The following is a 16,887-nucleotide window of genomic DNA, read 5'->3' as shown; positions in this document are numbered from 1 at the left end:
AGGGCGGGCCCGGGGACCCCCGAAGGGACGGGCAACTGCGGGCTGCTGCATCCCGGCGACATCACCTGTCCGTGGCACTCGGGTCAGGGAACCGAGCCCCGGGCTCATGGCTGTTCCCCGAGGGGACAGGACCCTTCACCCCATTCCCAAGGCCATTCCCAAGGCCAGCTGCTACTCCAGCGGGGAAGGAGAGTCTGCCTCACCCATGGACGATTTTCACTTTTATTATTGTAAATTCACTGTTGTCCTTATATATACTTTTTAAAAAATATATTAGATACAAAAGTCAGAAAGGCTCCTCTTTGAACTACATATACTGGTGGATTTACAGGCCGGTTTGGAAAAAGTGGGCAAATAGGAAAGCCCAATTTGATCAATGCGCGCAGCAGCAGCAGCAGTAAATGCCCCTCTCCAGGGACAAGGGGACTATATATATATATATATATATATATGTACGTGTATATATATATATATATTTGTAGATCTATGCATGCACACACATGCACGCACACACAGCACTCACAGCCCTCGACACCTCAGCCCCCTGCGCAGGACACGCCAAGGATGCTGCGGCTGAGCGGGATGAGCTCCAGCCAGGCAGGCATCGGCCAAGGCAACAGAGGATGGATTTGGGAGTCCCAGAAGAAGGGGGCACACGCTTCTTCTGTTCCTACAGAAGTGCTCCCCCTTTCCATGGCTGCACTCCCTGGGAGAGCTTGGGCTGGCAGCAGCACAGAGCAGAAGTCCCCTGGCCAGCAGGCACGGTGCCTGCAGGACATCCCCTGTATGATGGTAAATTTGAAGACTCATTTCCCAAATTAGCTGGAAGCAGGGAAATGCTGTGACCAGGGAGGTGAAACCTGCCTCAGCAATTCTCAAAGCTGAAAAAATGCAGGAAAAGCCATTGACTGATGGCATAGAAGGCCTGAGCAGTGAGAGCCCAGGCATGGGGCACAGGGGGTCAGCACAGTCCAGCTGGGGCTGCTGGTGCCATCCTGCAACAGAGTGAGACACCACCCCCACCTGGGAAGGCAGGAGGGAGAGGCCCTGCTGCCATCCTCAATGGGGTTGCAAACAGACTGGCAGTGCAGTCACTTCCCAAGGGAAAAGGCACTCTGTGTTTTTGGCTCCTCTGACAGTCACAATAGCCAGATGGAAGGCTTGCTTACCCCTATGGAGGTGGGAAGAACACAGATATCGTCCCCTTCCAGCCCACCATGCCCCTTTCAGGAGGAAGCTTCAGTTCGATTGCCTTCAGCAGCCTGACTCACACCAGGCTACCCCAGAGGCTCAGGGGCAGATCCTGGCTCTGCTGATACCAGGATGGCATCCCCACAGCCCAGCAGTGACCCCAAACCCTGTGGGCAGGGAGGGGACAGCTCTTGCAGGGGCAACAGCTGCCACAGGAGCACTGGACACAGCTCCTGCTGAGAGTGGAGGGCACACCAGGCCAACATGCACACACACACAAAAACACATAAACACAAACACACACACACAAACACATACACACACACACACACACACACACACACACAAACACACAAACACACAAACACACAGCAGCGGGGTTTTCAGAAATATTCAAGGTGGGGAGTCACTGGCAGAGCCCAATTTGGGGTCTCCACTGTGGGCTGCTTCCTGTGCGGGTCAGGCCATAGCCAGGCCCTCCACGTGGCTGTGGACGTGGGCTGTACTGGACAGGCTGCTCTCGCCTTTGTAACTTTTGGGGGCCCGGCTGGCTTTCAGCAGGACCAGGAATGTGTCTGTGGAGATGGCCCCAAACTCAAAGGTGAACGTGCCGTAGAAAACCAGGACATCAATGATGAATATCCACTCACACAAGGCAGCCACGTGCTGTAGCACAAAGCTCTCCTGGATGAAGAACACACCACCTGAGGGTATCCCAGTCAAGGATAGTACAGTGAACTCCATCCACCCCAGAGAGCCATGTCCCACTGTTACTGCATGCTGGGGTGGACGTGAGTACCCATCCTCTGCAGGACAGCTACACCACCACCACTCCTAACACTGAGAAACCCCCACATGCTTCTCCCAGCACCAGAAGGGCCCTGGCACAGGTGAAGCGGTGGCACACATGCCCAAACCAGCCTTGATAAATCACTGATGCCAGGCTGGGATTATCTGAAGAGGCCAGGGCAGGATGAGCTCAGGCTGCAGGTCTCAGTGCAAGCCAGGTGCCCAGATGCTCATCTTCCCCAAACTCCTTTTCTCATCCTCAAGCGAGGCTGGTGTTCTCCATCCTGTCATAGGATGCAGTCAAAGATGATAAAACTCTACCTTTGAAACATGGTTTGGACTGTTGCACCTCAGTCCTGCAGCACCTCCTGTCCTCCTGTGCTGCAGGCTGGTCCACCCCAGAGATGGTGCCTGCTCCCACTCCTCCAGATCCTACCACTACCAGAATTTTCTTATCCTTCTCTCATCCCCACCAAAAATCTGCAGGGAAACCTACTGCAAGAGCTACTGCGGGTGAGGGGAGGAGGTACATTCCCCAGCCCTCCAGGCAAAGCCTCCAGCAGTACCATCCCTTCTGCAAGGGAGACCAAGATCTGGGAGAGCTGCAGAAGCAGGGACCTGACCTGTACAGTGCAGAGCCCTCAACTCACCCCTCCCACGCCAGAAAGATCCCAGCCCTCTCCCCACACTGTCCACACCACAGCTTGCTGCTTGCCCGCTGCCAGTCCCAGAGCTTAGAGAGCAGAATGGCCACAGCAGATGGGCACCACTCCTGTCCTCCTTGTCCTTACATGCCCTTCCTGTCCCTCCCAGCTGGCATGGCCCTGCAGCAGTCCTGCCTCTCCCAGTTCCCAGTCTGTCATCAGAGCAGGACCCTCTGATATGTGACAGGCCTGCCAGCACCCCCAGGCTCCTCTTTTGCAGCCGATCTCAGACAGACCCCAGCCAGCCTCTTTGGGATCCATGGACACTGCATGCTTTTTCTCCTTCCTGCCCAATAACCACTACCTTGTTTCCCAATTTATCCTCAACCTCAGTCCCAAATAAACTCCTCACTCCTCAGCCATGCACTTGGGATCATTCTTTGAGCTCCAGCCCACCTGATGCCATGACCTCTCTCCCTGGTAAAGTGTTTGCAGCCCCGTTAACCTGCTCACCAAACCCTTCCTTGTCCCATGGGCAGGTTGGCTGGCGAGTGCCCAGAAGTTCTGGCTGGCAGAGGTGCTGCCATGTGCCCACCTGGCACCTTCACACAGTGTTTCTGTACTCAGCTTCGCTCAGAGAGGTAACCCAGATGGACTTTGCATTGCCAAGGGCTCAAAATACCTTGGTCCCATTAAAGAAGCCCAACAATTAACCAGACCTGAGTGGTGTGTGACTGGAGCCTGCAGCAGTGGCTGGGCTGCAGCAGCCAGGGCACAGCTGGTTTGGGGCATGCCAGCACCCCAAGGACACCCACCAGCATCCCTTCCCCTCCTCAGCCCCTGCCCAGCCCTGGTACTGCTGCTCCTCTAGCCTACACCTGCAGGGAGCTGCCCACCCTCCGTGCCCTGCCCAGCTCCTCTCCTGGCACCATGCCTCATTGCTAGACCAAAGGATAGAGAATCTGGGGCATATACCCCACTGTGAGGACCACTTTTCACCAGCCAGTTCCCAATGTTCTTCTCACACCCTTCAGGATACTGAAGACGAGGGTGAAGAAGGCCACGATGGTGAGGATGCTCCGCAAGTGGCCGGTCCAGTACTGCCCTCGGGTTTTAGCCATGCGGTAGGTGAGGATGGACTGCAGGAGCAGGAACAGCATGCTGGTGGGAAAGGCCACCCCTGCCCCAATGTAGTGTAGCACCTTGGCGTGATCCACCTGTGGGGAAGAAGTCATCACTGCCAACTCCGTGGGACACTGCCTATCACAGCGTGACTTTGCTCCAGGAGTTGCACTCCGGCCCAGGAAGGGATGCAGACAGCGCTGGGAGCAGGTCCAGGCAGCTCACCCTGTGCCTGACTCCTGGCTGAAGAGCAGACTTGGATCCACCATCTACTGCTGGGATCTCAAAGAGCTCTGTTTCTTTTATCCATGGGCCAGCAGCCCTGCTGTGCCCAGGGGCAGGGGCTGCCCTCTGCCCTGAGCGGCATCAGGGACTGCCTGCACCCCTCCCGAGGGTCACAGCCCAGCGCCGCTCACCACGGCAGGGCTGCAAGGGGGATCGGGGCCTGCAGAGCTCCTCCCGGGGCTGGTGTGGGCAGCAGCCTCCTGCCAAGGGGAGGGACTGGCTGCCGGGAGCCCGGGGCCTGGCAGAGCAGGCAGGGGCTGAGCACCTCGTGCGCTGCCAAGCTGGGCCCGCTCCGCTCCCCCTGAGCACAGGCTCTGCCCCGACAGCTTCCTGGCATCGTCCCCTGGGCAGGATCAGGAGCAGCCTGAACAGCATGTCCCTGCACACGTCCATGGAGAGGACAGACAGTGCAGAAGGGGCTCAGGTAAGGGTTTAATGAAACCCAGCAGCTTAATCTGCACTTGAACTATGAATACACAAAGAGGACACCCAGTACCCTGGGAAGCACGGCACTGACTCAGGGGAAGGGAAGGATTGCATGGATGGGACGCTGGACCAAACTGACAACCCCAGACCCTACCCTGCTGAGCACAGATATTGCTCCCCCAGCCAAGGCCCTCTCCTGCCCCCTACCCCAGGGGCTCCCGAGGAGATGCCTTACCTGAAAGTTGCCCACCATGGTGAGGCCAGCAGCGCAGACCCAGCCAGTGGCCAGCCCCAGGGTGTTGAGGAGGGACGGCCCCAGGCGCTCCAGGAGGTGGGCATAGCGCAGCAGGCCCACCAGGATGACTGCGGGAGGGAAACACAGCCCTGTCACATGCCACTGCCTGCAGCCCCCTCATCCACTGCTGCCCCATGCTGCTGGGGGGTGCAGGGCAGCCTCTCCCAGCCCTGCTTCCCCAGCAGCAGAAGGCACTCACCCATGAAGGAGCCCAGGCTGCAGATGAGGCTGAAGAAGCAGCTCTCGGGAGGCAGGGTGCCACACTTGCTGTGGGGACAAACAAGACCCACAGAGCACTCAGACAGGGGGCACTGGGCTGTATGCTTGGCTCCCTCCTGGGCTGCCCTGGAGGGGTCTCAGAGCAGCTCTGCCCCCATGCTGAGGCTGCTCACCTGACGAGGGGGATGTGATCCAGCGTGCAGCAGGAGCTGGGGCCGTCCATGTCACAGGACTGGTTGTAACTCCTGCCAGCAGCAAAGGAACAGGGTTAGGAGAGCCCAGACGCTGCCCAGGACCCTCCTGTCTCCTGCCCTGTAAGGGCAGCCAAGTTGCTGTGCAGTGAGTTCAGCCCAAACCCAGGGATGTGCCCACAACCTCCAGGGAGTGACCCACTGCCCAACAGGCACAATCATGCCTGTGTTTCCACAGCCTGTCCCCCTGCTGGCTCTGCTGCTCACCCAGAGCCCCCTTCTGTGAGGCAGGGCAGAGGCTGTGCGGGCCGGGTGTGGGCTCAGGGGGTTCTGGCAGCCCCACACCCAGACAGGAGCAGGAGCACCCACCTGCCAGCCCCCTCACATATTCCCCGCATGGAAGCACCAGAGAAGCCGGGCATGCAGCCATTGACTGCTCCAGGTTTGCAGCGGATGGGTTGGAATGCTGAGCTATGCAGGGAATGGCCCCCACAGCCACAGGCACCCCCAGGGCAGTGCCACCGCACCTGGGAGGGCAGGAGATGGGAGGCACTGCCTGAGGGACAGCATGACCAGAGCCAGCCCCAGGCTGCCCTGGAGCCAGGCTCAGCAGCAGTGCACCCGGGCTGGGCAGGGCTCTCTCTGCTGCCTGCACCCACCACAGTGCGCTGGGAGCACCTCCTGCACCCACAGAGCCCGTGAGTCCAGCACCCCGAGCTCTTATCAGCCTTCCTGTACCACAGCTGCTGCCTGCAACCCTAACCAAATTCCACCACGGGGTTCATGTGCCCTCAGCCTCACAGCTCTCCCAGGAGCTGGCACACACTGGACTGGGGTTTTGTGTCTCTTTGCTGCAGCATCACCCATGCATCCAGCACCTCTGCCTGGCATGGCCTAGTGGAACCCCTGCTCACACCACAGGTAGCGAGTGCAGAGTTCTCTGCCCCAAAGGGCCTCTTGAGGTACCCCGAGTCCTACGTGGCAGGGGGACTGAGGGGGGACAGCACTGTGGGGGGAGCTGTGGGGGGACAGTGCTGCCCTGTCCCTTGCCCAGGCTGTCCATCCATCACCTCCAGCAATGCAGCGAGCACATGGTTAAAAAAGCCTTTTTGGAAAGGGCTGGGCTGAGCTCTGATGTTTTTTCAGTCTCCTCAGTTTACTGGTGGCTTTGTTTTCCAACCACTAAACCGAGGCGTGGAGCCCCAGGCCTCCTCAAAGGCTGCTCTTGGGGCTGTGTTTGGTTTGGGAGGGTTTTTTTATTATTATTTTGTTTAAAGCAAGCAGCCCCAGGCTGGGAAGCATTATTTGTCATTAAGGGCTGGCTGTGCGGCAGAGACAACCCGACACACACATTCTTCCCAGGGCAGAATCAGCCATCAGGCAGGAAATGGCAGCAGGTTTTTTTTTTTTCACTTCTTCAAACACTCCAGCAAGAATTAAACTAACATGGATCTTCCTGGGCAGATTTTTAAGGCGACACTACAAGCCAAAAGCCCTGCAGAAGGAGTTGCCAAGAGACCAAACAGTGTTTCTTTTCCCAGCCCTTGTCTCTTCCACGCCTCATCCCCCATCTGGGGGTGTTGCAGGCAGTTGTCCATGGGGTGTCTGGGTGCTGCAGGACCATCCCATCCCCCTGGCACTGCCAGATTTAGCCTCAAGCAAGCAAGTCACAACCTTTTCCATGGAGACACACAGCCCTCTGTAATTCCCTGACCACTTATTTTCATACTTTCTCCATGCTGTGTTTTCTGAAAGGCCTCCTTCTCCCCTGCCTGGTTTGCAGCAGAGGCTGTTACCACAGAGAACCTGAGCAGGGGAGGGAGGGCAGCCCAGCCCTGACTGAAGCTCGACCCCAAGCTGTTCTGCTCCCAACAGCCACTGGGCTGGGCAGGAGGCATGTGCCCTGTGGCATTTGCACCCCATCACCACCAAGTCTGTTAGGGAAGAAGGCAGCTCTGTGCCCCTTTACTGCTCCCACCATCCCCAACCCCCCTTCATCACAGTCAGGGTGCAGGGAGTGCCTCAGCTACCCAGTGGTCTAGCACAGCTTGGCATACTTTAAGTGGGACAGGTATGGAGGGACTTGGTATTATGAGGTCTTTAATCAAGCCAGGATGTGCCAAAATGTCCCTGCTTCCCTGCAGGCCTTACCAGTTGTGGACAGGGCAGATGTGGTTGTTGGACAGTGCCATGGCATATCTGGAGGAGAGACAACAACAGGGTTACCACAGCCACCCGCCTCCCTGCACCCCCTTTCCCTGCCAGCACCCAGAGCAGCCCCAGGGACAAGCTGCCAGAGCAGAGGATACAGGCCCTCAGTGCCTGCCAGGGCCAGCACTCATCCTGTGGCACCTCCCAGCTTTACAAAGCAGGAAAAAGAAAAACAAGTGCATGAGCATGTACTCCACAGAACTGCCACTGCTGGGACCAGGTTCCCCTGCCTTGTACCTCCATCCCTGCTGAGAGCCACCTCCTGCTCCAGTTCAGTGCAGTTGCTTCTGTGGGGCCTCTTCTCCATCATGCTGCTGTGCTCCACAGGCTCTGGGGGACTGCTCTGTTACAGAGCCTCCCTGGCATGCCCCTGCCATCGGGGCTGTCCACCAGCCTGCAGCTGTGCCAGGTGGTACCCAATGGTGCTGGCCCTGCCGTGCTTCCCCCAGCCCGTGGCTGGCCAGCAATGAGCTAAAGGAAGTCTGGAAAAGCCAGTGCCTTGGGAGGGCATCGTGGGGAGAGCAGCTCCATCAAGCATGTGGCTGTAGAGTCACCCTTGTGCCTTAGTCAGTGTAACAGGGGGCTCATGACATGCATCCTGCTCCACTGCAAGGGCTCTCAGCCCCATGGCCCCCACCCCAGCCATCCAGGAGCTCTCCTGCCCAGCAGCCACAGCAGTGGGCAGCACCTTGTTGTTCAAATCACTGGTGGTTGTGAACAGCTCAGGTTAAAAATAGGCCCCAACACCAGTATGAAAACTCCTCTCCTGCCCGAGTTGGCCATGTAACAGCTGGGCTGCAAAAGGATGATCCCAGAACAGAGGCAAAGAGCAGGACAGGTGAGGGAAACCAAGGAACAGCATTCCCAGCCACCAAGGAGCAGAACCCTCACCGAGCCATCACCCAGCACAGGTCTTCAAAAGAGCCACTCCCAGGGCAACTCAGGCTGTGAGGATCATGAGCAGCAACTCCAATCTGTGCTGCTTTGGTCCGGAGGGCCATCTGCCCCCAGGGTCACTCACGGGAGACAGCCCATGCTTTGCAAGGTGTCTGAGGGAAAAACTTGCAGCATAAGTTCCTAGCACCAGGAACAATCGGCTTTGTCGTGAAGACCAGCATGCATGTGGGGTGCATTTGCTCCATCCCATACCCCAGGAAGTCCCACCACCTATACTGAACCTCTTGATGCCTTTGAGAAAAGTCCTTCATCCACTGCTTACCTGTGTTAAGGCCTGAGAAATGGACTGCTGGAGTGGACTAGTACTGCTCACCCAAGTGACACAGCCTCTACTCCTAGCACAAGGCCCATCCATCCAGCCAGCCAGCCAGCACATGGGATGGGTGCCCACACACGGACCGCAGCCCGGGGCTGCAGTATCTGGGCTAGTGGCGTGGCTCCCAGTGCCGTCCCCGGGCCACCTGAGCACTCAGGCCGGGACGGGGGTGCGCAATTCCGCAGGGTGTCAGGGATTTAAGGACATGGAGGCACATGCCAGCGCTGCTGCAGGGACGCGGAGACCACGCAGGGCGGCTGTGGGAGCCCCTGAGGGTCCAGAAGTCTCCCCGCAACCTCCAGCCCGCTGCATCCCACCCTAAAGCATCCTCCAACCCCCGGCCCTCAGTCATCCCGGAGCACCCGGCCCGGGCCCCGGCCCCAACGCCCGTGGGTGGGGGACTGGCGGCGACCCCGGGGCACTCACACGATCCACATGCCGGTGATGGTGAAGGCGGGCAGCGTGACGGGCAGGATCCCCCAGGCCGGCATCCTGGGGCCTGGCATGCCCCGCCGGGCTACGGGCGAGCGGGGCCGCCGGGCCGCCGCCGGGCCGCGCTCCCCATGGGCGACGGGGTCGGGCCGGGGCCGGGCTGGCGGGCGGAGCGGCTCCGGCCGTGCGGAGCGGCGCCGGGACAGCCCAGGCCGGCCCCGCCCCGGGGCAGCGCGGGTCCCGCTCGTCGGCAGGGCCGGGCCCGCCCCGTCCGGCGGCGGCAGGGAGCGGGACGGGCCGGCGCGGCCCCGGCGCCACGTGGCGGCCGCGCTGCCGGCCCGGGGAGCAGGTCGGTGCTGGGGAGAGCAGCCGGGAGCAGCACGGCACGGAGCCGGGCTCCGCGGGGCGGGCGGCCCCACAGCGCGCTCGGCTGAGCCGCAGCGAGGGACAGGCTCCCCTAGAGCGCAGGGGAGGGCAGGCTCAGCTCAGCGGCGAACGCTCCTCCCGGGAGCTGGGGACCCGAACAGCTTCGGCCAAGGCCGACCCGGGCATCGACAGCCGGCTGCAGGGCTGGGGGCCTCACCCCCCTCGGCTCCAGGTGATGCTGTCTGTGCCCGAACGCTTTAGTTCACTCTTCTTCCATGGGGCTCAGCATCCTGTCCTGAGGACAAGGCTCTGTTTGCACGCCAGGAGTGACTGTCCTTGTGCTCTCACTAAATGGCTGCAGGCACACTGCCAGCCAGTGCCTGCACACACTCCTGACCCGGTTACCCTGACCTCTCTCTTTCCAGACGCTTTCTACAACTAGGGATTAAGTTTAGCAGCCAACCCTGCTGCCCAAAGAAATTTCCATTTTTCTCACACAGAAAACGTGAGGAAAGGAAGCACAACTTCCCCTGGCAGAGGAGCAGGGCTGTGGTAACGCCACGGGCGTCCCATTACCCTATTGGGAACTCAGCAGGAACTTGCCCTCTTGGCCCCTGGCTACTTGTGGGTATGTGCTTTCAAGTCCCAACACATCCTCCATCGCCAAGCGGTGTGCACACCCCTTGAGAAGGGAGCATTTGTGCTCATAATGCCTGCCCTTTCTCTCTGCCTTCTGCAGAGAGGAGCTGCCCGGGGACAGCTCTGACCCTGGCCGGTGTGGGAGAGGAGCGCTGGCTGCCCACCACCTCTCCCGGGCCAGGGCGCATGTTACACAACCGCGGGAGCAATACTGCACACTGGGAATTGTAGTCTTGGGGGATCGCATCGTCCCTTGCAGCCTCGTCAGGGGGCCAGGGTCTCTCCTCGCTGTTCAGCCCATCAGATAGGGGCAAGAGCTGCACTCCAGAGCTTTGCTCCCGAGCCGGCTGTGCTCCCAAAGCTGCCCCGCGCATTCCTGTCCGCCCGCCGGGAGCAGGCCGAGCCCTCCCTCTCCCGGCAGCCTCCACAGCTCACGGACAACGGAACCGTGCCCGCTGTGCGGGGCTGCCGCCTCCAGCAGCCTCGGATCACTCCGGGGCCACAGGCGAGAAGCACAAGCCCCGCCGGGCTGCCTTCTGCTCAGCTGGGCCGAAAATGCCAGGCACAGTGGCTTCAGAACACATCACCCTCCATAACAGGCATACATTTTTCCAGAGGAGTTCAACAGCTGGCATTTAAAGGGCTGAGAGTAACTTCTAAAAAAGCCAGTTCCCTGTTGATACGTCCTGGAAATCTTTTTACAGACCTTTTGAGTATGCTCAGACTCAGTTTTTAAATTGAAATTGAAAGCAGCAGTGCTTCTGTTTCACATGTTTCAGTGCCAAATGTATGTTTTATAGTCAGGGCTTGTCATTCCATAGGACTTTTCACACAAGTAACTTCATACCAATGAGGAAAACACCAGCTCCAGAGTAAAGTGTTCTACAGATATCTGCTAAATCCCAGTACATATTTCTATTCTGTTTTAGCAGTAGAAGTCCTTGATATAAATGGGAACAGAAGAGGCAGGTAAATCCAACACACAGTGATGTCTGTTCAGCCTCCTCTGGAAAATACTTAGTCAGACCCTGAGTAAAAATGAGAAAAAAGTCCAAGACTAGAAAAAGTATATGCTAGGACAAATCTAAAGGGTACTGTTGTGAACACCACTCCTCACCAGCAGCCATTAGTAGTATGACTGACTTTTATGCAATTTAACTTACAAATAGAGTTTAAGAGATATAGTGGTTAACATATCAGGCAGCACATGCTACCTGACAGTTGATTCTGATTTCCTTTCAGTTCAGTACTTTCCCTGATTTTTTTCCCCTGTAACATTAAACTTCACTCTTGCAAAATCCAAACAACTTCCAAAAAGTTCTTTTTCTGGTTTTCCAGTCCATTCTTATTTACAGCCTAGTGAAAACTGTTTAAAGTGCAATTCTGCCTTTCCAGTCAACATTCCTTCCATTCTAGTCCCACTTCCTACAGTTCTCTCAGGTGGCATTTGCTTTGCACCATAATTGTCTGAGACGTAATGCTCTCAGTAGAAGCTGGGTTTGGAAACTCAGCATGTGTTAAAACACAGCATGTGCCCAAAACAGCTATCGGAAGGCAGCTGGCAAAATGGAGCTTTGCTGTCAGCTGACACAACCCCAAAAAGTCAGAGGACCACCTGGGCCTGGTGATCAAAGCTGCAGTCCTGACATCGAGGCACCCGACAAAGAGTTAATAATCTAAAGCTTTCAATAAGCAGAAAAACAGAGCTGCAAATAGAAGTCAAAAAGACAAGACAAGAGGGGGGGCTGGATACAGAAGCACTCCATGAGCAGCACAAGGACTCAAATGCATTAATGAAAACATCTGAGGGCTGGAAAGACATAATCTAGAGGCAGTGGAGGGTGAGGAAGAGGGCTGCAGCAGCAAAAATATTCCAGGAATGGTACAAATGGGGTTAGGGAACCAGGATTTATTACCAGGACTTTTCTAGTATGCACATTACTCTTCCATTATGCAATATTCAGACCTTTTCTCATGCAATTTAAACGAACTCCTAAGTTTCTACCCACTTACCAAGTCTGTAAGAGTCTCTTGGAATAGAGAAGGCACTGGTGCTTCACACAGCTCGGAGGACACTGTGGCACTGCATGGATCTTGCCGTGAAACAAAGTAGAAGATCCCAGGGGGGAAGTGCAGTTGTTCAAATCCACGGCAAACACTAGCCCTGGAAGAGGCCAGCATCTCTCACACCCTCTCCAACTGAGTCCTGTCCATGGAAACAAGGATTTCTTCTTCATCAGAGAAAAACCAATGGCAGCTGAGCTGCCACCAAGGTCTTTGTTCTGGCACCATGACCAGATGAGTAGAGCACCTGCTCCTCAGTCCTCATCTCTGCTCTCAGTCCTGGTGGTGCATGAGTAAACACCAATGTAACACTAGAAATTTTACAGCCCATGTAAACTATTGCCATCTAAAAGAGCCAATCTCACAGCTCTGCTTGGTCCATGATGGGAACCATTCCTGATTAGTCCCTTGATGGCTAACCTCCACTGCAGCCCCCCACCCCAAGCTGACAAGTCCCCCTGTGCTCCCTGCAGACAGAGCACTGGTATATGAAGCCAGGACACAACACCTTCACAAGCAAACTCCCCTTTTCCCAAGGCTCTGAGCCAAAGTTGGATGACAGAAAAGGAGTGCAACACCAGAACAGTCATTTACAGGATGTATTTATTACACTGTAAAAAGTCCATTGGATTTTAGCCATTTACTCTGTATGTACACTGGTTGTATTCCCACACCAACTGCAGGTTCCTTTCCTTACAGGATACACTGGGTTGGAGTCCCATCCATGCCCCTCCCAGTCACCAGGGGGATTTCCAAGATTGAAATTACTGAGAATTTAGCCAACTAGTTGAGGGAGGAGGAGAAAGATGAGCAATGCAGCACTTGGCAGGCAGCCAGCTCTGCTCTGGACATGAGCAGGGAAAGAGTGGGATGTCCTTGCAGCAAGATGGAAGCACAAGAATCACTGCCAGGGCCTCAGCTGCAGGGGCCTTCGGGGGGTAGAAGGACATGAGATCCCAACAAGAAGATGCAGAAGGTGCGTTCAAGAGAAACCACTGCAGATGTGCTGAGCATCTGTCAGCAGGTGCCACAGATCTCCACATCTGTAGGTGAAGGGGATGTTCTCTTTTCTCCTAAGGAAGGGGCTGGTCAGCCAGAGACCAATGTGTAGCGAGTGGCACAAAACACATGATTGCCCCACAAGTGCTGTGTGAGACACAGCCATTGTGCTCTGCTCTCAGCATTTCCTTCTCATCTACTCAGCTAGGCAGAGCCTTCTGGTATTTGCCTTCTCCAACCAGAAAGCCTGATTACATTTACAGGAACAGGGATGAAAGCCCCTATCAGACTTGCCTGCTACTTAATCTCTATTTGGCTTGGGGATTGCTGTCATCCATGTTGCAGGAAGGAAAGCATGTACCAGCAGGCAAGAAGTCCTACGCAGCAATCTGAGAGCTGCACTGTAAGCAATCCACATTTCTAATAAAATACTCTACCTGCTGAACCCAGGCGTGCTTAGATCCCAAACAAAGCAGTACAACCAGAAGAGTCAGCAGGAAAGCTAGGGAATGGCTGGGGAATTGCCCAGGGATTGGACTGAGTAATCTTGAGAGGCAGTCCTGTGCTGCAGCCCCTCTCTGGTGTGACATCAACAAGTTTTCCCTCTTTACCAGATGAACTGGTGGCAGCTTGGTCCCAGGCTGCTGGGCACAGGCATTGCCTGGCCCCTGAGATTGCACAGGCAGGAAGGAGACTGGTCAGTGGAACTAGGCACTCCTCCACGGAGACAGGGATTTTTGGGCAGATTTTTAGGTGATGCCACAAGAAGGGAGCAGGATGGGACATGCTCCAGAGGACTGTGGAAACGGCCCTTCTGCTCAGGTTAGCATCATCTTTTAAAACAAACATGTCCATTACCACAGAACATTTGGCCAGCATCCTCCACCCAGAGAGCCTCCTCCTCAGCAGACAGTTCTCCAACACCCTCCAACTAATTGACTTCAGAGCTTGTCATAGGGTCAGTGGGCCGTGGAGTAGCTAAGAGGGGAACAGGAGAGGTGGCTTCAATTAGGGCTGGGTTGAGAATGATTGGAAGAGTCATAGGTGGCACCCCAACCTGCAGGGGAGAGGCAAGAGGCTGCAGGATGAGCGGTGGCTGTGCTGTCGTAGGAGGTATGTCTGTAACGGGGCTTGACTTTGTTGAAGCTGACGCTGGGAAGGAAGAAGAGGCAGAGGTGCTGATGGTGGGTGAGGCAGGTGCAGTGACTCTCTCAGACTCTGGAAGAAGGAACAGACAAAATAGATCCTTACACAGCTCCTGACAGAGTCACCTATTAGCTCAAAAGTAAGCAGGGCTAAAAATCAACTCAGGGGCCTTTTCAGACTTGCCCCTTCGTACAAGGCCCTGAAGAGCAGGAGTCAATCACAGGCATTCTGCCCACCCCAACAGCCTCAGCAACAACTTATCCATATAGAAGCACAACATTTCACAACACTATAGGCCTGGTCACCAGAGATCATGCTAAAGCAAGGAAAAGCAGATCTATGCCACCATTCTGGGAAAGTGATTCCAGAAAAAAGAAAACAGGACTCACCACTGACACCCGGTTCACATGGCTTCTCCAAAGGAGCCACATGGGTGGATGGTCTCACATCCCCTACAGGAGAAGGGGGCACTGCAGACACTATTGTTTTCTGATGCTGCTGCTCCACTGGTATGTTGGGGACAGGATCTAGGAAGACAAAACATGCAGTGAGATCACACACCAGCTTACTCACTCCTTTTGCCCTCCCTCAATTTGCCCTTGTGCCAAGTTCCCACAGCCTCCTACAACTCATTTCATCAGCATCCAGGCACTCTGGCAGCTGAGTACTGGACAAGGGGCAAGTACTGTCCAAAACCTGTGTTGAGGTTTCCCAGCCTCTGGTACCTTGGATGACTGTCTGTTTGAAGAGCTCATCCCGCAGCCGAGGTAAGAAACAGTCAATGCGCTCCCAGGTGATCTCCCAGAGATCGGAGTATCCTGTCCGTGAGTCGGCACTGTGGAATATTCCAGCCGTATCCATGACGAGCAGCATATTCTTCAGAGACTCTGGAATGGCCTCCAGCTATGATCAGAGACAGGACAAAGAATGGACAGGTAGCAATGAACCAAAGCTCAAAACAGCCAATGGGCTGCCTTGGAAACTGTGGCCAGGGCAAGAAACCGTGGAACAAAATTGTTTGGAAAGGAATAAAAAGTTAAAAAAAAAAAACCAAAACCCACACCAAATCGAAACACTTTCCAAGTTTAGAAGGTTAAAATGCAATAAATGGTTTACCAAAGGACTGCATCCAGCACCTTACCAGTAAGTCACTGGAGCCAGCATGCATGTACTTGTCCATAAAATCCAGGATTGTGAGCCACAGGGCAGCAAAGGTGGTCAGTGAGAGCAGTGGGGAGAGATGCTGTAGGAATACCTAGAAAAAAACCACAACTACTGTCAACAAGTAGTACAGGGGCTGCCGCTCACTGACAAGCCAGTCTCACAAATCTGGATTCCCCCTCCTTGTGGCAGGCTGGGAACATGCACAGGACTGGCCTGAGGATGCCACAGGCCTCCACTCTTCTGAGCTGTGTATGTGAAGGAGTGGATCTTGTCTCCTTTGTGGAAGGCCACTGCAGTCTGCATCACCCTGTCTTCTAGCCCTTCCAGACCTCTGCCTCAGGTCACAACTATCAGCTTGTGATGTGCATCACTTCACCTCAAGAATAGACTGTCTTCAACTAATGTTGAGTGAAATCCTCCTCTCTATCATAAAGTCACAAACCTCTTCCTGACAACTTTTCCAAGGACTAGAATCATGAAGACAGTTCTGGAAAGAAGGCATGTCCCAGCAGCTGAAGCTGGTGGAGAAGCCCAGCACTGCATAGTCAAACTAGCAACCCTGACACCTGTCTGGATCAGAGATGCTGAGAAGTGAACACAGCAAAGTTTGGTTTTCTTGAGGAACACTGTTTCCCTTAAGCTTCCCTAGGCAGCAGAGGTGTGCTCACCTTAGAGAGTAGTGTTGAGGCTCTCATCCTAGTTTCTTCCATCCCACCAACATCAGCTGGGCTGATGTTCTCAAGTAGCTTGGTTAGCAGAGGAAACAGCACCTGTTGGATCCAACACATGTGTATTTCAGAGCTGAAAAATGACCGATGAGATTTTAACACACAGCCTTACAGAAAGGCACTGGCTTTAGGGACTGGTGGCTTCTAGACAGAGGACATGATGGTGGCAATGGGATGTGCATGAGTGGATTCACTTCAATACTCCAAAAGGCCCTGTCAGAAGCCTAAGCAGGGAGGAACTTTTCACAGGAATAGGAAACATCTTGTCTGTTGCAGTGAACAAGCTTCTCACGGAGACAGTGCTGAAGTAGGACAACTCTCCTGCACACAGCTTTGCTCTTCATGACAATGTTGCCCTGCTTACATGGCCATGCCAGGCAGGTGGTTACCTTGTTGAAGCAGGACTCCCATTCCAGAGCATCCAGGGCCTGCAGGTCATGTACCAGGAGGGCCCGCTGCAAGTAAGTGAGTGCTTGCATCCTGATCTGGCGTCGGGCATCACAGCACAGCCAGGCAATACCTGCAAGAGAGGGACTCAGGGCAAAGCCCACAGGGAGAGTGTCACACCCCTACTTCCCGAGTCTAGAGTAAAAAGTCTAGTGAAGATCAAAAACTCTCTGTGGAATAAAAAGGATCATACTTGTTCCAGGCCACAGACTGGCAATCTACTACCAGATGCAGAAACATGCTGGCAGCTAACTCA

At 55.3% G+C, this 16,887-nt stretch overlaps 2 protein-coding genes across 7 annotated transcripts in view; both read right to left on the bottom strand.

The window, feature by feature from the left end:
• Nucleotides 1–198: 198 nt before the first annotated feature.
• TMEM150A (transmembrane protein 150A) lies at nt 199–12,587 on the bottom strand. 2 transcript variants are annotated; one of them, XM_026799582.2, is made up of 7 exons: nt 12,097–12,587; nt 7,314–7,361; nt 5,145–5,216; nt 4,952–5,019; nt 4,693–4,820; nt 3,664–3,841; nt 199–1,895 (listed from the first exon to the last, which is right to left on the bottom strand). In XM_026799582.2, exons 2-7 carry the CDS (start codon nt 7,352–7,354, stop codon nt 1,651–1,653), a joined length of 732 nt encoding a protein of 243 aa, XP_026655383.1. In that variant the 5' UTR covers nt 7,355–7,361; nt 12,097–12,587; the 3' UTR covers nt 199–1,650. The 2 variants fall into 2 exon arrangements, with proteins under 2 accessions (XP_026655383.1, XP_005481346.1); XM_005481289.4 differs by lacking the exon at nt 12,097–12,587 and adding an exon at nt 9,073–9,933.
• Nucleotides 12,588–12,732: 145 nt separating this feature from the next.
• Nucleotides 12,733–16,887, bottom strand: part of GBF1 (golgi brefeldin A resistant guanine nucleotide exchange factor 1) — a 97,838-nt gene continuing 93,683 nt past the window's right edge. For all 5 annotated transcript variants that reach the window (XM_074544872.1, XM_074544869.1, XM_074544871.1 and 2 more), the window contains 6 exons: nt 16,574–16,704; nt 16,125–16,226; nt 15,434–15,547; nt 15,018–15,195; nt 14,682–14,819; nt 12,733–14,364 (listed from right to left, as the gene is read on the bottom strand). In XM_074544872.1, the coding sequence (XP_074400973.1) occupies nt 14,078–14,364; nt 14,682–14,819; nt 15,018–15,195; nt 15,434–15,547; nt 16,125–16,226; nt 16,574–16,704 (950 nt within the window). In that variant the 3' untranslated portion in view covers nt 12,733–14,077. The remainder of the gene's footprint in view (nt 14,365–14,681; nt 14,820–15,017; nt 15,196–15,433; nt 15,548–16,124; nt 16,227–16,573; nt 16,705–16,887) is intronic.

The sequence above is a fragment of the Zonotrichia albicollis genome, chromosome 7 (genome assembly GCF_047830755.1).
Source record: "Zonotrichia albicollis isolate bZonAlb1 chromosome 7, bZonAlb1.hap1, whole genome shotgun sequence".
NCBI classification, from domain to species: Eukaryota; Metazoa; Chordata; class Aves; order Passeriformes; family Passerellidae; genus Zonotrichia; species Zonotrichia albicollis.
The sequence above is the reverse complement of the archived record's forward strand: the minus strand, read 5'-3'. Positions and strand labels throughout refer to the sequence as shown.

Bases quoted from the DNA above. Each gene is read 5' to 3' on its own strand.
- TMEM150A (XM_005481289.4), bottom strand. From the start codon at position 9,152: ATGCCAGGCCCCAGGATGCCGGCCTGGGGGATCCTGCCCGTCACGCTG. The intron at 4,821-4,951 runs GTGAGTGCCTTC...TCCCTCCCGCAG, and splicing joins CAGCCTGGGCTCCTTCATGG to TCATCCTGGTGGGCCTGCTG. The intron at 1,896-3,663 runs GTATCCTGAAGG...GGATACCCTCAG, and splicing joins CTTCTTCACCCTCGTCTTCA to GTGGTGTGTTCTTCATCCAG.